At 38.6% G+C, this 23,449-nt stretch overlaps 1 protein-coding gene across 8 annotated transcripts in view; it reads left to right on the forward strand.

Moving 5' to 3' along the window:
- ARID1B (AT-rich interaction domain 1B) overlaps nt 1-23,449 on the forward strand; it is a 411,155-nt gene that overhangs the window by 29,645 nt on the left and 358,061 nt on the right. For all 8 annotated transcript variants that reach the window (XM_073219809.1, XM_073219814.1, XM_073219812.1 and 5 more), the window contains exon 2: nt 15,891-16,085. In XM_073219809.1, the coding sequence (XP_073075910.1) occupies nt 15,891-16,085 (195 nt within the window). The remainder of the gene's footprint in view (nt 1-15,890; nt 16,086-23,449) is intronic.

Below are 23,449 nucleotides of genomic sequence, written 5' to 3' on the forward strand. Positions count from 1 at the left end.
TCCTGGAGGGGCCTGCCCTTCTAAGCCCCTCCAGGGTGTGTGTGTTGGAAAGACTTTGCCTTTATGTTTTTTGACCATGAATTTGTCACGTTAGCCTGCATTACGGGAGTGGGTAGTGTCCCAGTAGCTGTTCTTTCCCAAGCTGGCAAACAAAACACCTCTGGTCACAAGATAACAGAGCAAATTTTTGAGGTGATCTTTTTAAGGGAAATCTGGGGCTGTACTTAGGAATCAGAATTAAGTGTACTGAGAGGAAGGTAAATTACATCTTGTCTCCAGAGGGAGGCCTCTTTTAAATTCCAAATGACCCATTTAAAAGAGGACTTATTTGGAAGTGGATTGCATTGAATGGGGATTGTTTTAAATGAGTCACCCTCTATACTATGGAAATTATTTTATGCCTTTGGAAACAACTTGCTTTGTGTGCTCCCTGCTTTTATGGAATGTTGAGGATGCGAGAAATGCAACTATGAGCTGAAGGAGGCAAGATTAGGGGCTTTTGCAGAATTGGGCATCCTTTCTGAAAAGGCAAATTAGTGATAAAGAAAAATATAATCTTTGGCTGGTTTGGTGCTTAACATTGGTTCATTTGAAAATATTGGTATAGGTAATAATGGTCTCACTTTTAATACTCAATAACTTAAAAAGGTTACCTCTCTCCTTGTCCTGTACTTGTCTTATTTCCCTTTTACATGGAAAGTATTTTTTAGCCTAATTTTTATTAATTGTGATGAAAGATTTTTAGATGAAGACCCATCAATTACCAGTAGACTATTAAATATTAAATAGTGAACAATACATTAGGTATGTGTGTGTATCAATAATATATACTAGAATGTTTTTGAAAGACTGAGTGTATGTTTTGGGTGCACCTGATGTGTGTTTCAGGTATGCCTAAAATGGATATATTTTGGTATCAGTCATAAACTCCTAAAACTTTTGGCCGTGACTTTTTTAATAGAAAATGTAGAAAAGACAGATTATGGGAAATTGAAATGGTTAGCAGTAGACAAGTAGTCCACCAGTTTAACACACTGCTGCTCTTTATCTTGATAGATCTGTATCTGTCAAGATACATATTTTGTAATAGGTTTAACTTTAACTCTAGCAGTGAATCCATGCTTTTACATTCTAATTGTTATTTTAAGATAGTAAAAATCCTTCATGCCCTCAACCCTAGATTTCTACTTTAATTAGTTTAGCAGAAGGGTATTGATTGTGTAATTAGCATGAAACACTTTCAACTTTGTTTCAGGCTAAAGGGGTAATGTAAGTTCTTTGATTTTCTTCCTTTATCCTTTACTCCCCTCACCCATTTTTAAAATAGCAGTGCTTTTCATACTGTCAGAATTTCATGTTGTGACACCCTGCTCAGAGTTATGACAGCGGGGTAATGACAGCAACTGCCTCCTGAGAATCAATCAGGCAATTAATTTTGTAAATGAAATGCTGATTATACAAAGCTTCACATGAGAGGCCCAGTGATTAAAATCAATTTAACAAATTGTTTCAGGTGGGACTTGATTAATAATTTGCCATAAATGCTAAGGATATATGACCAGCATACCTTGTTGTTACTATCAACTATATATAAAAATACCTTGTTGCTCTTACTACCCAACTATATATAAAAATTTACCGGTAAGCTAAGTACTGCATTATCTTCCCACACCTACTGGGATGGAAGCCGTATACTTGTACACGTGTGCTTGTACACGCAGTCACCCTTGGGTTGTCTGTCTACCTACAGAGACCTAGCTAACAGTGAAAATGAAATGCATTATTACATTTTTATAACATCTTGGTTTATGTTTTCCTGAGTTCTACTTAATAAAACAAAACAAAAAAATGAAAAAAATTGCCCAGACAGGTTTGGGTTCAGCCAGGTTAAACAGGGCTTTTTTTTTTTTCTCTGTAAGGCATTTTAGACTTTTCTTGTGCTAACATATATTAATCTTAAAGAAGGCACATGCTGTATAGGCATTTTCCATTCTTAATTTTACTAACAGCTCTAAATATAGTTTGGGAAATGATGTCTTAAGAATATTAGAAGTAGTGACATTATAGCATGGAGATTAAAAAACAATGCCTGTGTTTGGAGCATTGTAATTTGAATCCTGGAGAAGTTGCACTTGGGCTAGGAGACACTGCTGGATGTCTTTCTCACGCTCATATGCCAGCCATTTATTATGGATCTGTTACAAACCAGACTCAGGATCAAGTTTCTTAGTTTTTATTACTTAAAATTGACACATCTAGGAAGGAAGTACAGTATTATTTAGAAGAGGGTGGCTTGGAGAGGTAAGGGTTCAGTCACACTTAAGTTGCTTTTATTTATTTACTTATGAGTCAGATAACGGTGGCAATAATTATCCACTGCGTCTGCGATGTTCCGGCAATAAGGAGACTTAGGATGAGGAAGACCCGTTTTTGCCCACTGATGAGGGAGGTTGACATAAACAAGGAGGTGCAGTTGGTGGTCATCAGTGTTTATTGTCTACTAAATAAGACTTGTGGGGGCCCTGAAAAGACAGAATACTTTATCTGTAGTACTTCATGGAGTTAGGAAGGTACCTTTAGTTCACAGGTAGCCAGAGGTACGTGGGTGTAAGGACATTCTAGAAGGGGGTGTGCCTCCGTGCATTGGCACAGCGGGGTGCAAAAGGGCTTCCAGGTTCAGTGTGGACAAAGGCTTGATGGGTGGCAGGTGTGTCACCTTAGGGTGAGCCTTGATTGTTTGAGTATGGAACCTCTGGATTTTGAATTCTTTAGATCTTTTTGTAGCCCTCTCTACCTTTTGACTTTGAGGGCAGTTTTCCATTGTTTGGTAAGCTTTCTGGTCAAAGAATGAGGAGGAATGGAGCAATCTCTCTAATGGTGCATGTTCATTTTGATGCTTACCATGACAGTTGGAAGTTCTGGCAGAAGGAGGGATGATTCTAGAGTTACAGAATGCTAGAACTGGAAGGGCCTGTGAGTTCTTTCTCAATCCCTCACTTTACATGTGAGGAGTTGTGAGGCTTAGTGGAGGCCCAGTAGTAATAATCTCTGACATTTATTGAGCGCCTACTATGTGCCAGCCACTGTTGTGAATGTTTTGCATCTACTGCATTATTTAATACTTATAACAATGCTATGAGATCAGTACGATCGTTATTCTTACTTGTTAGAGGAGGAAGCTGAAGTTCAGAAAAATGAAGTGATTTGCCTAAGGTCACACAGTAAGTGCTGAGCCAGGGTGCAGGCAGCCTTAACTGCAGGATCTGTGTGCTTGACCCCACTCCACAGTACCAGAGCTTCCTCAGGTCCTACTGCTGGGTGGCTGGTGGTTAGAGAGTTGGGCTCCATCTGCCACAGCAAGCACTTCAACTGCTAATTGGTTGGTGGTCTCTATACCCTCTCCTTCCTCCAACTGAAGCTTTCTCGAACACAGTACGGGGATATTTCACTTTTTTATTTGTGCAGAGATTTAAAATCCTGGATATGTTTTCATTTGAGTAATTTCTTTCTTTATTTTAAGCCAAGGACCTTGACAGAGTGCTCCCTGCCCTGGAAGTAGTGCTGGGGGCCTGGTTTGTCTACATCCTTTGTAGGGACCAGTAGGGATCAGTCACATGTGAAAAGTGGCCATTATGAAAGCACGTTAGAAACTTACAAAAAACAAATAAGGGAGACTTCTGGGCTAAAAGATGGCGCATTCCACATCTTTAAGGGCTGCATTGAGACCTTTAAAAAAATCTAAGGGGCAGAACCCTCATCATATCTTCAGCATTGAAGGTGATAGTATGAACTGTTGATTTGTGGGAATAGCTATTTACCCCAGCAGTTTTAACCAGAAGGTTTTTTAAAATTAAGTGTTGTGTGTGTGTGTGTGTGTGAAATGTAAGCTTCCTAAGAATTAAAGACAATTAAAAAATCTATTCAATTTGTGTTTTGCCAACAAAAGTACTTTTAGGAAAAGTACTGCACCTCCATCCCTTTTGCCTAGTTATACCTTGCCAGATACCCTTCTTTTTTCTGTTTGTGTGCTCTCTGTCCTAGTTTTTTGACTTTTCTAGTTCTCCATGTTTCTTTTCCCCTATTTTCCACCCCACGCCGCCTGCATGACCTTAGGCTTTAAGCGTCTCAGTTCTGAGGAGCTGAAGATCTGAGGACAGTGATTATTTTGGTTTTCAGTTACCCTTGTCTTTCCCTTCCATCCTTTTTTTGAAAGCTTTTATTTTGAAATAATTTCAGAATTACAGAAAAGTTGCAATGATAGTAGAAATACAGAAAATATAGAAGTCCATGTACCTTTTACTCTAATGCATCAATTATTAACATTTTGCTACATTTACTTTATCTACTCACCTACTTACCTATCTATGATGTATTTTCTCAGAAGCATTTGGGAGTGAGTTGCCTACATCCTGCCTTTTTACTCCGTTGTGTTTGAGTGTATTTCCAAGGAACAAGGTTATTCTTTTACACACCTCAGTGCAATTACCACTGTCAGGATATTCATTTTGATGTGGTACTTTAACATCAGTCCATAACTGATGGGGTCTCCTGTCCTGATACCATCTGTATGGTAATCTTTCCTTCGGTGTGGGATTCCACCTAAACCTTATCGATGGAGTTTATTTACCTTTTTCAGTCCATAAGATTTGATTATGTAATAGTCATGTTAATTTTTTTTTGAACAGTTACGGTACAATAATAGTCACTTATGCTTTCACTGAATTGTGTTGCTGATAAAGTAGATTTTTAATAGAGCTATGTCTCTGAAAAGCAGTTTTTATACCAGGGCCCAAAGCCTGTGTATGAGCATGGCAGGCAGGCACTCTGTCCAGAGACAGGTAAGTGAGTTGGTAACATTCATAGTATTTTTACTGGCATCTTCTTGAATGCACTTTTGAAATTGCTGATTAAAAAAAAATTAATGAAATTGTTTGAAAGAGGCATGATGACACTGTGGAGATTGCTGGGCACATAGTAACTTCTCTGTCTTTAGGTACCATTCTGATACGTTTTTGCAATTATTTATCTATGCAAATCACATACCAAACCTCTTTAGAATGATTGTTCTTTGAGGGAGGTATTATCTTTATTTGAAAGATGAGAAAACTGAAGCTTTGAGCTCTGGAATAACTTACTCAACTGGTATAATTTACTCAGCATTTCATGGCTAGTCAGAAGCCAGAGAGGGATATGAGCCCAGATATACTTGTTATCAAACTCTCTGCTCTTTCTGTTGTATTAGACATAACAAGTTCGTTTCTGCTTCTTTGTAAAATCTGTTCATTGGTAGTGGCTGCCTGCAACTACACAGGGTGAAAGATTCCGAGGCTTCCTGGACTTTGGGAAAATAAATGCTAGGATTGATTAGCAATGTCTGCCTTGTACATGAGTGGAGGGTTGAAGGGTATCCATGCCTTGAAGTGATTACTCTGAAGTTGTACCCCCATATAATAATGGTGATAATAAAATCCATCCATTTTAAAAGCCTGTTACGTACCTTGGCCATTTTATCTCCCGTTCTCTAACAATTCAATAGTGATAGTGTTCTTGGTGTACAGAGAAGTTAACCAAGATACAGAGAAGTGGTGACTTTATTTAGCATCACACATTTGAAAGTGGCGGGGCTGAAATTTGACATATACTCACAAAAGCGTTTTTTCTTTACTAAATAAACCTGTATTTATATGGGTAACATGCCATATTATTTCTTAAATAAGAGCCTGCTACTAGATTGTCACAGTGACATATGAATATGAATGATATTGCATATGTAGTGATGTAAATTTTAGACATTGTTAAAGCCACGATAATAGTTGTACAGCTTTTTTGGGTGGTGTGAATAACAAATCTGAGGGAAAATAGGAATATATACCATTACTATTTTGATACTCCTTTTAGATCTAATTTACTCTTGAAATAAAAATATATATATACACTTTTGGTTTGGTTATAAAATTATTATGTCTGCTCAATTAAATTTAAAAGTACAGTTCAGTCAGACTGTAATTTACTCATTGAATTGATTTATAAGTTGCTAAGCTTGAGGGATTAGGGAAATAATAGGTTTTGCCAATTTATAAAATTCAGGCAAAAACTGGGGAAAACAGTCATATTTTCTGGACTTACGCTATGGTACCTAGATGATAGCTATGAGTGGGTTTAATATTTATCTTTCTCACCTCACTTTTCCTGTTCCTGTGGGACAGTCTAGTTGGAGAGGCAGACATTTATCAAGTAGTCACACAAATAAATATTCTTGTAGACTTTGAATCAGTGCTGTGAAGGAAAGGCGCAGCGTTTTATGAAGGGATCCTCCTTGTTCCAGTGTTCAGGGAGGGTTTCTCTCAGGACGGAGGTAGCGCTGAGTTCTGCAGGAGGGCAGAACCTTGTGTGTGAAGGGTAAGAATGGCATAGTTGAAGGTCCAGTGGTGGGAAAGTATGTAGATTTCTAGAGTCCTGTGGGGGCCAGTGTGGTCGGGAGAGATTTCCTGTTGGCAGTAGTGGTGGGTCCAGCTGACTAAACCTGGTGAGGGGTTGGCTGGTGGAGAGAAGAGGGAGGTTTCTCCCTCTGTCTTATCCCAGACTCTGACTTGTCCATGTGGGTGGGAGGGTGTTGTTTACAGAGATTAGAACCAGGTGGGGAGGTTGCTAAGCATCCAGGCAGTAATGTTGGTGGCTTATGGGTATAAAGTCTTAGGGCTCAGAGAAACCAGTCAAGGGAGACTGTCTTGCCAATGGGTTTCAGCCCCAGGCAAGTTCACTATGGATTCAATGTGACCAAAGAAAATGACAGCAAAATGTTCTTGGGGTGAAAGGGTTATACCAAACTTTATTTCCAGGTGGCAGGTCAGTCACTAAAATCCCGTTCACTCAGAGCAAGTCTACGTGCAGCAAGCCGGTCTCTGCCTCTGGGCCCCTCTCTCTGCACAGTTGCACAGCCGTCCTCTGGGTCTTTGTCCTCGGCGCTGCCACCACTCCAGCCTCTGCTCTGCTCTCCTGCAGCCTTGCAGCCCTGCCACCGTTTTGTGCCCAGAGTACTGGGCGGAGCTCTTTTTATAGAGTCAACAGCCATGTATTGCCCACAGCTGTGCAGTGAGCCAGTCAACCAGGGCCAGGTGAGAATCCTGGCCATAGGAACTCTCATTTTATCCACAGAGACACATGTGGGAGACACAGGTATGAGGAGGTAATGGAAGCTGTGGCTTACATTAAATTATGGAAAGTGAAGTTTTGACGGTTTTTTCACTCTTGTACTATTGTCCATCAAGAGGCCTACGTGCTAGTTAGAGCCCTACTTTTAACTGACAGTGTGGTGTTGAGACTGTCCTTGCCCTTTCTGTTCAGCAGATGTTAATCATTGCCAGGCATTATACTAAATGCTAGGAATGCAAAGACGAATAGGACAAAACTTCCACCTTTAATTAACTGTATGCTGGGGAGACAAAATAGATTAAATTATTGAGTGATTTTTGTTCTGACTTCAATTTGCTAATTTGTTAAGAGGAGCAGGAAAAAGATTTAGGAAGCTCTTACTATGTGCTAAATCCTGTGGTACCTCATTTCATCGCATGCAAGAGGTGCACATGACTGTATGCTCTGTTAAAGGTGAACTTGTTTTTGTAGCTAATAAGTTGTATAGGCAAGATTCACATCCAGATCTGTCTAACTCTAAGCCTCCTGCCTTTAATACCTTTCTGTCTTGAGTTCTAAGTGTTTTATTTTGAACTTTTGAGTATTTATTTTATTTATTAGAAAAGATGGAGAAATTTGAACAGGCAAGATGTTGTTACCCAAAGGCAGATATGGGCTTGTGCTCATGCAACAAAAGCAGTCAGGGAATCAGAAGAATGTTGTGGATAATGGAAAGGGTTCTGGTGGAGCCCTTCCTTCGAGAATGCCGATGCCTGGGTTTCTGTCAGTTTGTAGGAATGGCACTAGCAGTCATCTCAAGTCTCTGTCCTCTCCCTTGATCCCCTCAATATTTTTTTCAGTGATGTGGATGAGACACGAATGAAATGGCATGCTGGTTTAATTGGTGGTTGACATCAAGATAGGAAATGCAGTTAATGTATTAGATGTAATGCTAGAATGGTAACCAGAAATAAGCAAGATAAAAAAAATAAGCAGAGATAAAGACAAACTTCTGCCACTAGAGTCAACTAGCCAACTGTATAATGGGGGAGGTGGGGTTTAATCACAGTCGATGGGATGGATTGAGTGTGATGGGGCTGCCAAACAGAGGTCTGAGGCCACCTTAGTACCAATGCAGGCTCTGGAAAAAAGGAACTGAGTTCTTCCCCATAATACCTTTTGTGTTAAGGGGACCAAGAATTAACATATTTCATCTAGAAAAGAAATAAATGCAGTATCTTCAAATGTCCTACAAATGGACCAATGTGAAATCAATGACTATAAATTACAAGGAACAAATTTTCTTAATACAGAAGGAAATTCCTAGCATTCATGGTTATAGACACTTCTAGGAGATTCATACATGCATAACAGATAAATGAGGTTCTTTTTGGTTCTAAGATTCTGTATTTTGTTGCTGAATCTTTGTCAGGGTGTTTTAACAATTGTGATCAAATGAAAATGTATCAGAGTGCTTTGGAAGCGCGTGGTAGATGTTGGTCATTATTTGATAATGTAGGTAAGGAGGGTCTTCAGAGGGTTTCTAGAGGATTCCATGAACCTCTGACATTGTGTGCTAAATACAGTATATACATCATGGATACTTTTTTTTTTGAGAATTGCTAAAAGGTATTAGTCACAGCTTCCGATTGTTACTTTTTATTGATAGTTTATGGATGTTACTTTATACATAGGTAACATTATTTTATGGCTAATCTTAGTGATTTTGAAAAATAAAAATCCAGTGGTATTACACATTCAGAATAGAATTTAAAATGTAGTAAGGAAAAAAATAGTGTCTTCTACTTATGTTAAATGACAATGTATATGTGAAAAACAAACTTCTTTATTTAAAATTCTGTGCTGAAATGTGTTTATTTCAGATAAAAATTGCAAAAATAAAAATCTCCTATAATCTCATTTTTACAAAACTTCTTTTCTCGTCTCCTTGTCCTCATCCTTCACACTTTGTTCTGTGGTTCCATAAATATGTGTATGTTCTCTGCAAGTTGTCTTAAGGAAACCAAGACCAAAACCAAAAATATTGATAATGGTCATCTTTCCAAGTCAGTACATGAGTATTTTGGTTCTCCCTATCTGTCCCTCCTCCCCATTGCAAACGGCATCCTGGTTAGAGGGCACTGTGGTTCTTAGATCCAACCACAAAACAGCCTTTTCTGCCTTACCTATGTCTTAGAATTCCACTTCTTGATCTTTCTGTACCTTCATAGAATGTGGCAAGTATTCGAGTAGTGACAGCAGAACCCCCAAATTGTAGTTCATGTTTAAGTTCAAATCTTAATGAACAGGTACTTTCGTGTCATGAGTACAAGTGAGAACAAAATGGTCTTAGATGTAGATTGCATTTTTTGCTATCTCAGTCTTATGACTGTATGCAGATGCACCATACATGCGGGAGAAGGAACTGTGGACTTGAGTCAGGAACCTGCGTTCTAGGCCCAGCTCTGTACTGATATTGCAACACTGGGCAAGTCTCGGCAACTCTGAGCCTCTGTTAGGTCATTTGGGATGAGACAGTTTCTTTGGTAGTTGGATTATGTGGCTGTGGTGACAGTGGTAACTGAGAATCTTGGTGTTTTCTGGCTTTAAGAGGAATACACACTCTTTATGAAATTAGGGAGTAGTCTTTGGTGCTGTACTACTATTTTTGACTTAATCTGATTTTAATGAAATTGGGTGCATATATGTACAGAACCAGTGTAGGAATTGGTTAGTAATCTTTACTTTTTATTTTCACAAACCTTTTACTTTGTATGATCAGCCATCATTCTCCAGGAGTTACCGAGTCACCACAATCATCTAGTCATTTGTGCCCTATGCTAAGTGAGGTATAAAAAAGTGCAAAGTGTGGACCTTGCCATTTTAGGCTTACTTGGGAGGTAAGAAATAACACATGAAAAATAAAAAGAAGCACATGAGTTAACAATGCATACTAACTCATAAGTCTGTTGCAAGCAGCATAGGAGAGATTCTGGACAGGTCCCAAAGCTGCTGTTACTGGGGGTGCAGGAGGATTCTCTGCTATCCTTGAACCACCAGGACCTGAGTGAGCCTGGTTGTAGACAGGCAGAGAGGAGAGCAGGGGCCATCCTCAGAATGAGCGCCCACAGCTCCTCTCTCCCTGCTCATGATGTAAATGTGAGTGTGGGTATAGGGCTGGAGGAGGAGCAGTACGGGACAGCTGTGTGCCCTACAGCCCCACACCACAGAAAGCTATAGGAAATGCAGCATGCCTGGGAAAACACAGGCATTTTAGAGTTATATTTAGATATCATCACAGAAAAGTAAACATAGATTGCTTCACGATAAGGCAGCCACTAGTTACAGGTCACTATGGCTGGCTCTGATCATTATCAACCTAGTTTTCACATAGCTGTAATTCATACACATCACTCTGAAACATTTGACACAGTTTTATATGTGTTTTTCCATGTCTCTGTCTATTCCACTCTCCTGCTATGTTATGACTCATTCACATATTCTGTGATCTTGAAATAGTTGGGTTATTTCAGTTTTCTTCTTTGAAAATTAGTAAGCAGCTCAGAGATCTTTTATATTTCTATAGATTTTCACAATAATTTTGAGGTAGGTAATATTTTCCCCAGGTAGTTTGTAAGAAAGCTAAGAAATAAGCAACATACTTAGGGTCACACAGTGGGAGTAAGTGAGGGGAGAAGGGCGTGGACGCACTCTGATTCCAGAGCCCTTGCTTTGCCCACTGGACTGTACTGTCTCCCTTCAGTCTTAGAAATGTAGTTGCAGACGTATTTGGATAACATAGCACCCCTGCCCCATTTGAGAGAGTTATTAGAGTTGGTACAGGATATACTTTTTAAAGCTTTTGTTTAAAGTTTATTGTATTATTTTTCAGGAAGAGTTTCACCACTACTTTATACCTAGTAGTTCAAATAGTCATTTATTCACATTGGGTTTTTATTATTTTTTTCTGTTTTATAGGTAATGGAACATTACTTCAGAAATTTTCTTTAGTTACTGGTAAGATAGAACATTTTCCCAAGTAAAGATTCAAAGGGGAAGAATTTCTTTCTTTCTGTGTGCTCTTGTTTAGTCCAGTTATATAGATGTGATCATAAACCAAGAGGATGTGAGAGTTCTTTCTGTGGGCTTTGTTGTAAGGCTTTTCTTCAGTTTGTGGTTTGATGAACTGGGCTGAAAAAATTTGTGCAACATTATTTTCATAAACTACTAATACTATTGCCTTGATATTTATGAGTAAATACAATTGTGTAGATACCTTCATTGTAAATATATGTGTAGGTGTACTCAGGAAGAATGGGAATGAAGGACTAAGTATAATAAAAAGCATCAAGTATTTCTAAAGTGTGCTTCAAATATCCGAGTTACTCTTTACCTTGGTAGTTGAATTCCCAGGCCAGCCTCTGAAAACCTATTTAACCTATAATATAGCCTAACTGTGCTACCTAATAAGTCTAGACTTTATATTCAGATATTTATTTTAAATACACATTGTACTCCTATTTAGCAGTCCTGGGACAGGAAACCTGAAGCTATTGAAGGATGTAGGCAGCAGTGGGAGCTTCTCATAAGGAGGTTCAGGAAAGTGTGTGTGTGTGTGTGTGTGTGTGTGTGTGTGTGTGTGTGTGTGCGTGTTTGTGTGTGCATGTTTGTGTGTGCATGTGTGTGTTAGGACTCATGCGTACGTATATATCCAAAGGCTTACTGGAATAAAGAGGAGTTAAAAGAAAGTCTTACCAAGTAAGAAAATTGGATTAGAAGCTGAGTAACCATACCTAGGCTGGTTATGTTAAGAGCTCTTTGGAAATGGATGGTGCACATTCTGGCCTTCAGAGCACTTGTCTTACTTTACAGAATTGAAGCTCAAACTGCAGTAATTGTGGAGTGGTATCTAGAAGGGAAAACATGTTTGAAATAACATATTTAGTGAAGTATTTGAGGACTATTCTTAATGTGAATGATATCTGATACAGCATAAATTTTATATGAGAAACGGATGTGGTGATGCTCTGTAATCAATAGGATAGATGATAAAAGTATGAAATTGTTTGGTCAAACCAATTGTTTGGTTTGTTTTTTGGGTTAGATGTGAATATGAAAAGCAACTTGACCTTAATGGTTTTTGGAAAAGTCTTAGATGTGATTTTGATTTTGTTGTTTTTTTTAAGGAGATAATAGTAAAAAGGAGAGGTTGAGCCTGCAGTTGACGTATTTAATGTTAAAAATAGCAGGAGGACACAGCGGGATGAATTTGGATGGTGGATGAATATTTAATGAAAGGCCATAGGAGAGAAGGTTAAAATTAAATAATCGCACTGTAAGTATCTGTTTTCATATCTGAAGTCTCACTGAAAGGTATTTGATGCATTTTGAGAGGTACAGATATTCTGTGTATTTCATGCTTCCGATTTTCAAAAATCTCAGGGTTAGCTAACATTTTTGACATGGGTGCAAATTAACTGAATTTTAAGTAGGACTTTGAGAGTTTATGGCAGTGATGAGACAGATATTACAAAACAATTTTAGTCACTGATAAGATGAACTTGCTGCACTGTTATCTACAACATTAAAATAAAGACATTCCAATAATTTTTCCATTTAAAATTTCTGCTTTAATTAAACCAGTTTTGGTTGTGCACTATTTAAAGTAAAGTAAGTAGACTTTCCCTGTGCTCTGGTTAATCCAGATTGAATGTGAAGATAGGGCTGCCTCAGGGCCCCATATGGGAAATTTAGCCCGAGATCTGATTTCCTCAGCCTCTCTGTTGGCTGGGTGGATTCTGAAATCACAAGTCCAGCCTTCAGGTTTTCACACTTCCACTTCCATAGAAAGTTTTATTTTATCTTTTGAAAGGAAGTGTGGAAAATAATTACATTTTGCTTTTATTAGGCATAATTCTAATTTAAATCATTCTGGGAAGAGTTAATTCTTAGTCCTCAATTTTAGTTTTGTTACAACGTATCCACAGACATGTCTGTATATTGAATTGTGAGTTAGCATCGGTTGTGTGACATCAGTATACTGTTGGAACTATTTCTGTCATTGTAAGTGCAACATTTAAAAAATTCCCTGAAATTGTGAATTTTGAGCAGAACTGTTCGGCCTGCACATATTTTCATTCAGGTGAGGTCAGTTCCTGGCAGACTCCTGACTCCCTTGGGCCAGAGCTCTGCTGTAGGAAGGTGTTAATGCCCCTCGTAGGCCCGTTGGGATGCCCCCTCCTCGCAGGGCCTGTGTCCAGGGGGGCGTCTGCTGTGTCGCATTATAATCTGCAGGGCCTGTCTCCTTCAGAGAACCGTTCGTTTCTGTAGGACAGCCCCTGAACACCGCTCGCTCATTTTTCTGCCTCCAGTGTCTGGCACAGTCACACAGTAGATTCGTGGTAAATGTGTAGAGAATCAGGTGATGAAAAGCGACCCCCAGGGTCAGCCCTACGCAGGAACATGGGCAAAGAGCCCCTCGGCCCCTGGGCGCAGTGCAGGCGGGAGGGAGGACCGGCAGCCCTCGCGGCCCTGCGATCGCGGGTTCCAGGCCTGTGTTCCCGGCCCCCCGACTCGCGTCCCGTGTGCGCCTGAGCCTCCGTTTCCCGTCACCTCTGTGATGTGCCTGCCCCTGTCAGCCTCCTCCATTGCAGCCTAGTCAGCAAGTGCAACGAAAGCTTTGGCCCTCTCTCGCCACCAGGCACCTGGGCTGCATGTGGCCTGGCTGCTCCTGCTGCGTGGGACCCACCCCACCTCCCGTGGCACCATATCTGTGGAGCCTGTGTGTTCTGACCACTCTTTTGGTCTCACTGGGGGCTCCTTTCCCCTCTCCCTCCCTTAAAAGGTGATATTTCCTCTCCCCATTGTTCTCTTTTTCATATATTCTTCCTGGATAAACTTCTTGTGTTTCTACATACTTCTACTTATAATTCATCCAGTATTTATTGAACATTTGCTGTGTGTCAGGTGCACTCCCTGACTTACGTCCTGGAGGTGTACAAGGAGTAAAACAAAAGTCACTGCTCTCCAGGGACACACGTCCTGTATATGCTGACTTTTCTCTGTTTACTATTCGAAGCCAGACCTTATTCCCCAAGCTGCAAACTTACTGTGTCTCTCCCTTCTGGAAATTTTCACCTATAGGAACCTCAAATTTAATGTGTAGGATACTGAAGGCTGCCATTGGCTGGCTCTTCAAGCCTGCGGGAGCAGGTTCATCTGCTTCTAGCCCTCCTCCGTCCCAGTCAGTGTCTTACTCATCTGTTAAGGCACCCTTGACTCCTGTCTTCTTCCATCACTCAGTGTCAGGTGGTGCTGCATTTCCCTCCTACTGCTTGAATCTGGGCTTGTTTTCTCCCACCACTGCTAGCAGTACAGGACCTTCGCTCACCTCCCTGCAGCCCAGCCCAAGGGGGCTCTGGCAGCTGCCTGAGAGAGCAATCCTGAAAAGGTGGATCTGACTATAGCTCTCTTCTCTGTTAAAAGCACCCTGTGAAGATATAATCTGAAGCTTTTAAAATGATGTAAGGCCCACCCATGTACTGGCTTTTGCCTGATGTTGTAGCTGCTTCTGTGCAGGTTCCTGAGATCCTGCTTCATTTGGATTAACACTGCTTATGTTTCCTCATACACACTAGGCAGCTCATCTCCCATGAGACTGTGCTTTAAAGCCTGTTTCTTCTGCTTTGTGCTACTCTGTGCTCTGTCACTCCCCATCTTGAACCTGGCGTCTTCCCATTTATCCTGCTAAACCTTAAGTCTACCCGAGAGTCCCGTGTACTTACCTCTGTGTGAATATGCAGTCTGGCGTACAGTAGGGATCAGTATATGGTTTTGGAAGGAAGGAAGGAAGGAGCTTGCTGGATGAATGCTGCAGGCCTGCTCAGCATATGAGGAAGGAAGGACTTCCCCCACTACTGCATTCACTGCTCCTTGGAAGCCCCCAGGGCATGAAAGCCCAGGCTGAGGCTCCAGTTCTGCCTCTCCCAAGTGGCCTTGGCCCTGAGGCCCATGGGCTGACTCACCAAGCCAAAAATAAAACTCAAAGTCTACTTTTGAACTGGTTATGTTTGGTAAGATGCTTACTTACATAGGGAAGGTGGCTTGTGACTCATAGTCTGGGTGCCTATTCGTGTGCACTGGTAATTTTTTAAATTTTTACCCAGACATTCTGTACTATCTAAAAATCTATCCTTTCACTTTCTAGTGAGCACTCAGATGCATTAATGTTTGATCAGAACTTGCAGACTCAGGTCTAAAGAAAAATAGTTGTTCTAAGAATTCTTTGAAGTCAGAAGGTGTTGCTGACTACTCAGGATAGTGGGGCTTTATTACGAATAAACTGAAAGAGCTGGATGAGGTTAACTATCATGTTCATTTCCTATGTGCACAATAGAATTATAGAAGCAAATGTTTCTCTCTGCTCAGGATGCAAAATCTTTCCCTATATTGTTTACACTGGATCCCTCTTGTTAAAACCTTCCTAAAAACAAAAAATAAATGTCTTGGATCCCTTTAGGTTTTCCTCTAATGTTCTTGCAATGTTTCATTTGCCAGGTAGTTGTTGTCTAATTGAAATAAAATCAACATATAACACTATATTAGTTTCAGATGTTACAACATAATGACTTGATAATTGTGTTTCTTGTATGTCTTTAATATTTTCAGAAGTAAGGATAATTGTGTTTTTAATGTGTAAGTTAAGCCTTTGCAATAAATAATGACTTGATAAACCTACCTCTTCCCTTATTTCTTCACAGGGCAGCCCAATGGATCCCATGGTGATGAAGAGACCTCAGTTGTATGGAATGGGCAGTAACCCTCATTCTCAGCCTCAGCAGAGCAGCCCTTACCCAGGAGGTTCCTACGGCCCCCCAGGCCCACAGCGGTATCCAATCAGCATCCAAGGTCGGACCCCAGGGGCCATGGGAGGAATGCAGTACCCACAGCAGCAGGTTTGTGCTGGTTTTTGCCCCCACCCGAAGTGCTGACAGTTTTGTCTTGGTCTTCTGCTGTGTACCTAAGATTGTTATTGGGAGAATCAGGGCATTTCACAGATTTTCTGCTTTAATCTTCATAATTTCTTCAAGTAATCTCAGGTACAATTTTCTTTTTTTTTTTAAAGAAGGGAAAGTGAGCTTCTTATTCTTAGAACAAAGTGGACAAAATACCTGTTTGGTAGGGGGCTCGTGTCACCACTGTGTTTGAAAGGTGGACCATGTCATCATTTTGAAACACATTGTAAAGCTCTAAACCCTGAAGTGAACTTGGCTTTCTAACTTTTCTGATGTCAAACTGTGTCAGATTTTGAGCTATGAATAGGCTTCTAGAGGCAAAGTTTTAAGTTATTTAGAGAAAAAATAACCATGAAGAGGTATTAACTTTTAAAAAAGGTTTTAGTTTTCCAAAAAGTTGTCTTCATTTTTTTAACGTATTATTTGTTCCATACCTTTTGAAAAAGGTTTTTGTGTTTCATATAAAAGGATTTGATGTGTATCTGTTCTCTTAGTTTTTGATGGGTTTTGTGTTTTTATTTAAAACAAACAATAAAAGACTTCTTCTGTTAAAAAAAAGACCCAATATTATTCTCCTTTTTCTCTGAAATCAAATAGTTGGAGTTAACTCAGCTGGACTATCTACTTTCTAGTAGTAGGAAACTTAGAGCCTCTTGCGCATGGGAGAGGATATCCTTGTTACGCTGATCTGAGGAAGCATGAAATTTGGAAAAGACTAAACTAGATTCAGAATTGTTAGGACATTTAGTTCCTAGAAACACCAGAAAGGTTTAATTATAAATTTGCACACCATGCCTTTTACCCATGGGGTGTTTTGGGCTGATACTGTGTACATTTTACTACTTCCAGTTAGGTTATCCCATAATGTCACCAATAATCCATTCCAGGGTTTTACAGTGTTTCTTCTCAGGAGGTTCTTCCCTATGTTAGTCCAGAAGTCATCTATGGAAAAAAAAATGGATAGAGCTTTTTGGTGTCCCTGAAGTGGATGTTTTAGGTCTGTCATGCTTTATGCTCCAGAGCTGTGTACTAGTAGTTCATTAAGTAGCATCATGTCTTTCTTTGATGGACAGAATACTGTCTTTTCTCTCTTTGTACCTCCTTTGGTGTTATTTTTATTTTAAGGTGATTGTAAGGAAAGATAGAAGGAGCTCAGCCTTTGAATCTTACCTGTTGGCTCCGTAAGCAGCCCTCATAATTCTTACCCCTTATTTACTAAGGATTGGCTGCTCAAGTTTAGCAGTAGTCTGTCTCTTACATAGTTAATTGTACGCATAATGTTTTTCAATATTACTTCTTTCTTCCAGTAATATTTTGTTGCCTAGAGTGGAAAAAAAACTGTTTAGTTAAAGATGCTGAATATGAGAGGGAAATGATTTGTAAATGATTGAAAATTAAAGTGAGAGAGGTAATTTTCTCTCTCACTTCCTTCTTTTAGTTTTAAGCTAATTTGCTCTTAGTTGAAGGGAAGAAGACCCAGGCAGTAGCTGCTACAGTCCTATTTCTACACCAGGGCTCATTTCATTTGGGGGCTGGCGGTTCTGTGTTATATGCTGGCCATGGGAAGAGAGTAGAGGGAGAGAGGTAAGAATAACAGGACTGGTGGAGAAGAGTGGGTACTGACCACTCCTTGCTTCTGCACCATCCTTTCCACTGTATTTTCCTGATGTGAAATTTGAAAACATTTTAAAAAGTGCTGTTCATGCAAGCTACTTACATGCTCCTTTATCTTTTTTTCTGAATGAGTTAGCCTTATTGGAAGCTTTTGATATTGGCTTAGTTTGCAATCCCAAAGTGGGAATCTAACATATGGAGAGGGTTTGTGAAGAAAGATTGTCTAAGAATATTTGTTTCATTGTTTTCTTCCGTGCATGTGTAAGGCTAAAAGTAGAGGACACACAGATACAAGGAGAAAAACCTCAGTTTTCTTAGCTTCTTAGCGTTATTTAATCCCTGTGGCTCCTAATATATTTTCAAGATCCAAAAGCTCTTGGATTTATTTGAAGGGACAAATTGATGAAGATAACCCACCAAGTACTTCGGCATATTTTTAATTAAGATTTTAGATTAGGTATTTTATTGCTAACCAAAAGAAATGCCTAATTCTAATTAAGCACAGATCTTTCTGACAATGAAAATACTGCATCTGTTAAGAAACTAAATGCTCTGGCTGTAAAATCAAACTTTCATACTGAGTTCATCATAATCAAGTGTTCTAAATAGTCTGTATTTTCAATCTTTTATTTAGTTGTAATACAGCCTTAAAATACAGTATCTTGTTTTGAAATCTAAATGGCTAAAAATAGCTGTGAATGAATTCTGAATATGTGTAACATTTTAAAGGGGATACAGCTTTTGTAATACCAAATTCATGTGATCACTTAGGTGTAGGCTAAATAATTAATAGTTTTGAAGTGGATAAAGATAGTGAAGGTTTTGGGTAAAGGTTATTGGAACACATTTATTCTGTTAGCTTTAGTTTGCGTTCGTTGGTGAGGAATTTTCGGAGAGTTGCTTTGTTTGCACATTTTGGATAAGTATAAATTTGTCCACAAGCAAGGTCCTGTCACAGTGATTGGCCGCTGGTACTATCCATCTTCTCCTCATGTTGATGTAATGGGCTGAGCATTGTTGTAGTTGTGGCTGCTTGCTTATGTTCTTCAGGGAAAAAAATTGAAAGATAATGATTAATGATGACATTGAATTTTTATGAAGTGGACATCACCACCTAGGCATGACCTTGCTTTGGATGGCTTCCAAAGCTTTCTGTGTTTGGTTTGTGAACCTCTAATGAACTGAGTCCAGTTCATTTAATATTGCTCGTATATTTCTGCAAAGGATTAAAATGCAGGAATTCAGGTTTGTAAATTGAGTTGCCTACTTACCAGCTGAGTGGTAAGTTGTCGTTGGCTCAGGGGTCCCAGTTTGATTCCTGGCTGGCATTCCACTCCTGTGATAGGAATTTTAAGTGAGTATTCTGTTAGAAAGAACTGCAGTGCTTACAGGAAATGTAACATGGATAGGATCCCTGCTTACTTGTCTCTGAGAGTCAGAAGGAACTGGCCACTGAGTGTTTGCTTTTAGTGTTAACCTGGTGATTCTTGATTTGTATGGTGATAATTTTATTTTTGAAATGTACTCACGACTGGGTCTTTGAAGCATGACATGATAATAGTACATCATTTTGGTATTTATTAACTGGAACTAGATTTGTGGTCTTTTACTTGCTGATTCTCCCACATCATCAGGCAAATTCATGGCTAAACAGATTAGTTTTGCATGGTGCCCTAAAACCTAGCCTGCTTGGGTTTTTATTGAGCTGAGAGGGGAAATGAATTTTCTATGCCTCTGTGGAGAATGTTCTGCCTCTAGGCTTGTAGAATTCAAACCTGGGGATTGTTAGCAGAAGTACACTGGTTGATTTCATCTAATACAGAGCTACACAGAGAATGTATAATCTTTAAGGTTACTAGACTCTGACTCGGAGTTTTCAGATTTTTTTTTGAGTTAGACACCAAGGTATCCTTTGTTGGATCAGGGATGTGGGTGAGCAAATGTTTTATTTTTCTTGTCCTTTGTGATCATAAATGTATACATAGGCCTGTGCCAACTTGCTTTAAAAATATTTTCATAAAACAAATAGCACCCAGGGGAAATAGACTACAGAAGTGAAGATACATTTATTTGTGTCAAACAGATTTCAGCTACTGTACGTAGTCTGAGATTTTTCTGAGTTATCAAGGGTTACTGGGCTGATATTTTAACCATCTTTATCTTGTTGCAGATATTTGTATAATCTGATGCCTATTGGCATTATAAAACCAGGGAAAGGGAAAGAAGGCAACATGTTTTAAGTTCATGAATGCTTTCATGATGGGAAAACACGACTTTTCTAGTTTTTAAAAATACATCTGCATTGTGAAGACCTTTACAACAACAAGAGGATGGATAATGCTCATTGTTTTGAAAGATATCATGGCAAAATTAACTAGAAATTAGTTATTTTTAGTTGATTCATCTGAACTTTTTCAATCTAAATAAAAACTGAATTAAAAACTCAGGTTCTTTTGTAAAAGAACTTAGAAGTAAATAGGTATTCTAGTTTGTGCCTTTATCTTCTATAGCTTTTGGATATGTCTGTTTTGCTGTGTGATTTTGAGTAAAACATTTATTTCAAAACATAAGCATTTTATTTGGTACCATCTTAACAGCCAAAACACTTCTTCCAATGCAAATGTTTATTTTGGCAGCAGTTGTTTCTAAAAGGAGACAAACATTACAATTGTTTGGCTAAAATAAATGTTTTCTTTGGTGTTATTAAGGCAGCCAAGCAAGTTTGAGGATTCCCACCTGTGTTACTTTCTATTGTCAGTCTATTTCTGAAAAAATTTTTGCTTTTTAAAATGTAATTAAAATCATGATTTGATACAGTTTGCACGATGTCTCTGAAAAATCAGGATGAATGGGGAAGGGGAGGGACTGGTTAAAGACTTAGAAATTCCAGTGTTTTTTGACATGAAAATTTTGTTTAGACTGAGTCTCTGAATCATAAATGTGAATCCAATAATCAGGGCTTAATTTTGGCTTTATCTAAAAGAGTTTAGACTTCCTGTTTTCAGGGTGTAACAGGATAAGAAAGGGAGGCTTGACAATGTAATGGAGAGGAATGGGTGCCTCATGTCTGTTTTACATTTTTTGATAGTTTATATTCACTCAGACAACCACCTGTACCTGTGTAGTGTATCCGTACCTACTTGCACACACATATGTCAAACAGACCATTTGTGTGACAGTGGTATCCTAGTGTAATGAAATATATCTGTATATGTATATTAAAGAATATATTAAGTGTATATTTTATGTGTATAGATATGCATACAGTACACATGTAAACAAACCACAAATACATCAATAAACTGAAGGGGGAAACATTTTGGTCAGTAAAGTAGTGAATGCTGTGGGACCTCTTTCACTATTCTGTTTACAGCATTTTTATAGATGGATGTGCTGTGCTAGGAGACTTGGAGCCAAGCGGCTTTGCGTGTACACCTGAGATGTTTGGAGTCCTTTCAGCGGATTGCGGATTTGTATAAATAATGGCCTTTTCTTGCCCACCTTTGTCTTACTTCTTCTGTTGTTCTTCATCAGGGAACGTGAAGGTATTTAAGGTTTACCAACAAGGTACATTTACACTGCACACTTCTGCTTCCAAGTAGATAGCAGATGCCACTGTCTTTGATGCCAGAGTTCCCTGTAGGTGGAGTTTTATACCAGGAAAATAGTTTTGAAAAGATTTGTAGATATGGTGATTTTATTTGCTTCTTAAAATTTAAATTTCTGGAATATTTAAGTGGTATTAATTATTCACTTTTTATATTATAGTTGAATTTGAATGTATTTTGAAGCATTCCGTGTGACATTCTTAGAAGAGGCATATCAGAAGAGATCATATTTTAAGTCAAATGGGAATTTTAAAATCTTCAGCCCTTTTCCTAAAAATAAGAAAAGACCAGGTTTTGTACTTGAAAGTTTAATGAGAAAATGTGAGATGATTTCACTTTTTGTTTGCAAAACTACTTTTATACTAAGAAGTTTATATACATACATACATAATATATATATATATATATATATATATATATATATTTTAACATTGAGCATTTAACATTGCTCTAGATAGTTTACAGATTATATAAAGTATACAGTGCCTGTTCTTTGCTGGTAGCTTATACTGTTTTGTCATTAACATATGAATTCTATATATTTTACATATATATATATATAGACGTTCAACCTAAAATTTCTGTGAAGTTCTTCTATTATGTTTTTATTTTTGAGGTTCAAATTGTAAGGGTTTGTTTTCTTTCACCAAAGAGACATTAAACATTATATTTATGTTAACATTTAAACAATTTGAATAAAATGAACAGTTGATATCAGTAAAACCAATCAACCACATTCCTTCCATGCTCCCTGAAAAACAAGCAACAACAAAATTGGTTAACCACACAAAGGCCCCAGAAGATAAATTGAAAGTTAAAGTGACAAAATGGCCTATTTTAGACCAGTGGTTCTCAAGCTTTGCTGAATGCTTTACAGACTCAGGGGATGGACGCCCATACCATGTACAGGCCTCCCTCTGTCATTCTCTGAGCTCACAGGTGACTCTCCTGCACAGCCTGCGCTAACAACCGAGAGTCAGAGATAGACCAGGAAGTAAGGACTGCAGAGCAGGTTCCCAGCCAGCAGCATTACAGTCCCTGGGAGCTGTTCTCAGGCTTTCCATGGTGAGTCAGCAACCACCACTGCCCTAAAAGGATGAAATGAGCATAGGACGAGGAGTTTTAGTCCTTGTTCATTAATGCTTAATCTGTGTGCCATGTTGGAAAAATCTGGACGTCACTCTATTCACCTGCCAAATTCGGGAGTTTGACTACAAGATCCCCCAGCTTGGATTTTCCCTTTAAAATAACAATAAATTAATATCTTTTCATTTTAGTTTTAGGATTTAGAGTCTTGTCATCTCAAATGCAATCTTCTGAAATTTATGGGTTGATGTTTGACAGGTTGTATTAATATAACTACTAACCCAAATTCTTCAAAATTTTTTCTAAAGGGGAAAGAGGTGTTTCTTCCTCAAAGATTAGGAAATTGTTGCAATCAGTGCAATAAATTATTTTCTAACTTTTAATTTTATTATCCTTAAAGTAAAATTTTTCTCATAACCTCTTCTGAATACTGAGTGTGTATTATGTGTGTAAAATGTAGTCTGTCCTTTTTAAAATATGTAGAAAAATCTTAAGGTTGAGATGCTAACTTTACTTGGAGTCACAAAAAGAAGCAAAAAAGAGATTCAGAACTTTCTTATTAATTTAACACATTATTACTTTCTAAGAAGTTCTGCAAGTATGAATGTTCTGTACAACCTTGGGGTAAACTGTGCAGTGAATTCTGAATAGAAATAAGGTTTAAGTTCTGTGCTATTACTCTGACTCCTCTTTGACCCCCATGAAGGGTGGACTAGATGGCTTTGCCTTTGTATTTTAAAACAGATTTTTTTCTAAGGGGAAAAGGTTTTTCTTGTATGTTTTATGGCAAAAAAAATTCTTTATGACAGTATGGTAATTTTTATATGCAAAAAATCTGTTAAGGCCATTTGCTCTCTTAGTTTTGAAAAATAAACTTTAAAAGTTAAATCAGCAGTTTTAGCAGTTAAATCTGCTAAAAATGCTTTAGCAGAGAGGGAGATGTGAAAGAAGATGGGTGGAGCATGAAGGGAAGAAGGAAATTACGAGAGGAAATCC

The sequence above is a fragment of the Manis javanica genome, chromosome 13, assembly GCF_040802235.1.
Source record: "Manis javanica isolate MJ-LG chromosome 13, MJ_LKY, whole genome shotgun sequence".
NCBI classification, from domain to species: domain Eukaryota; kingdom Metazoa; phylum Chordata; class Mammalia; order Pholidota; family Manidae; genus Manis; species Manis javanica.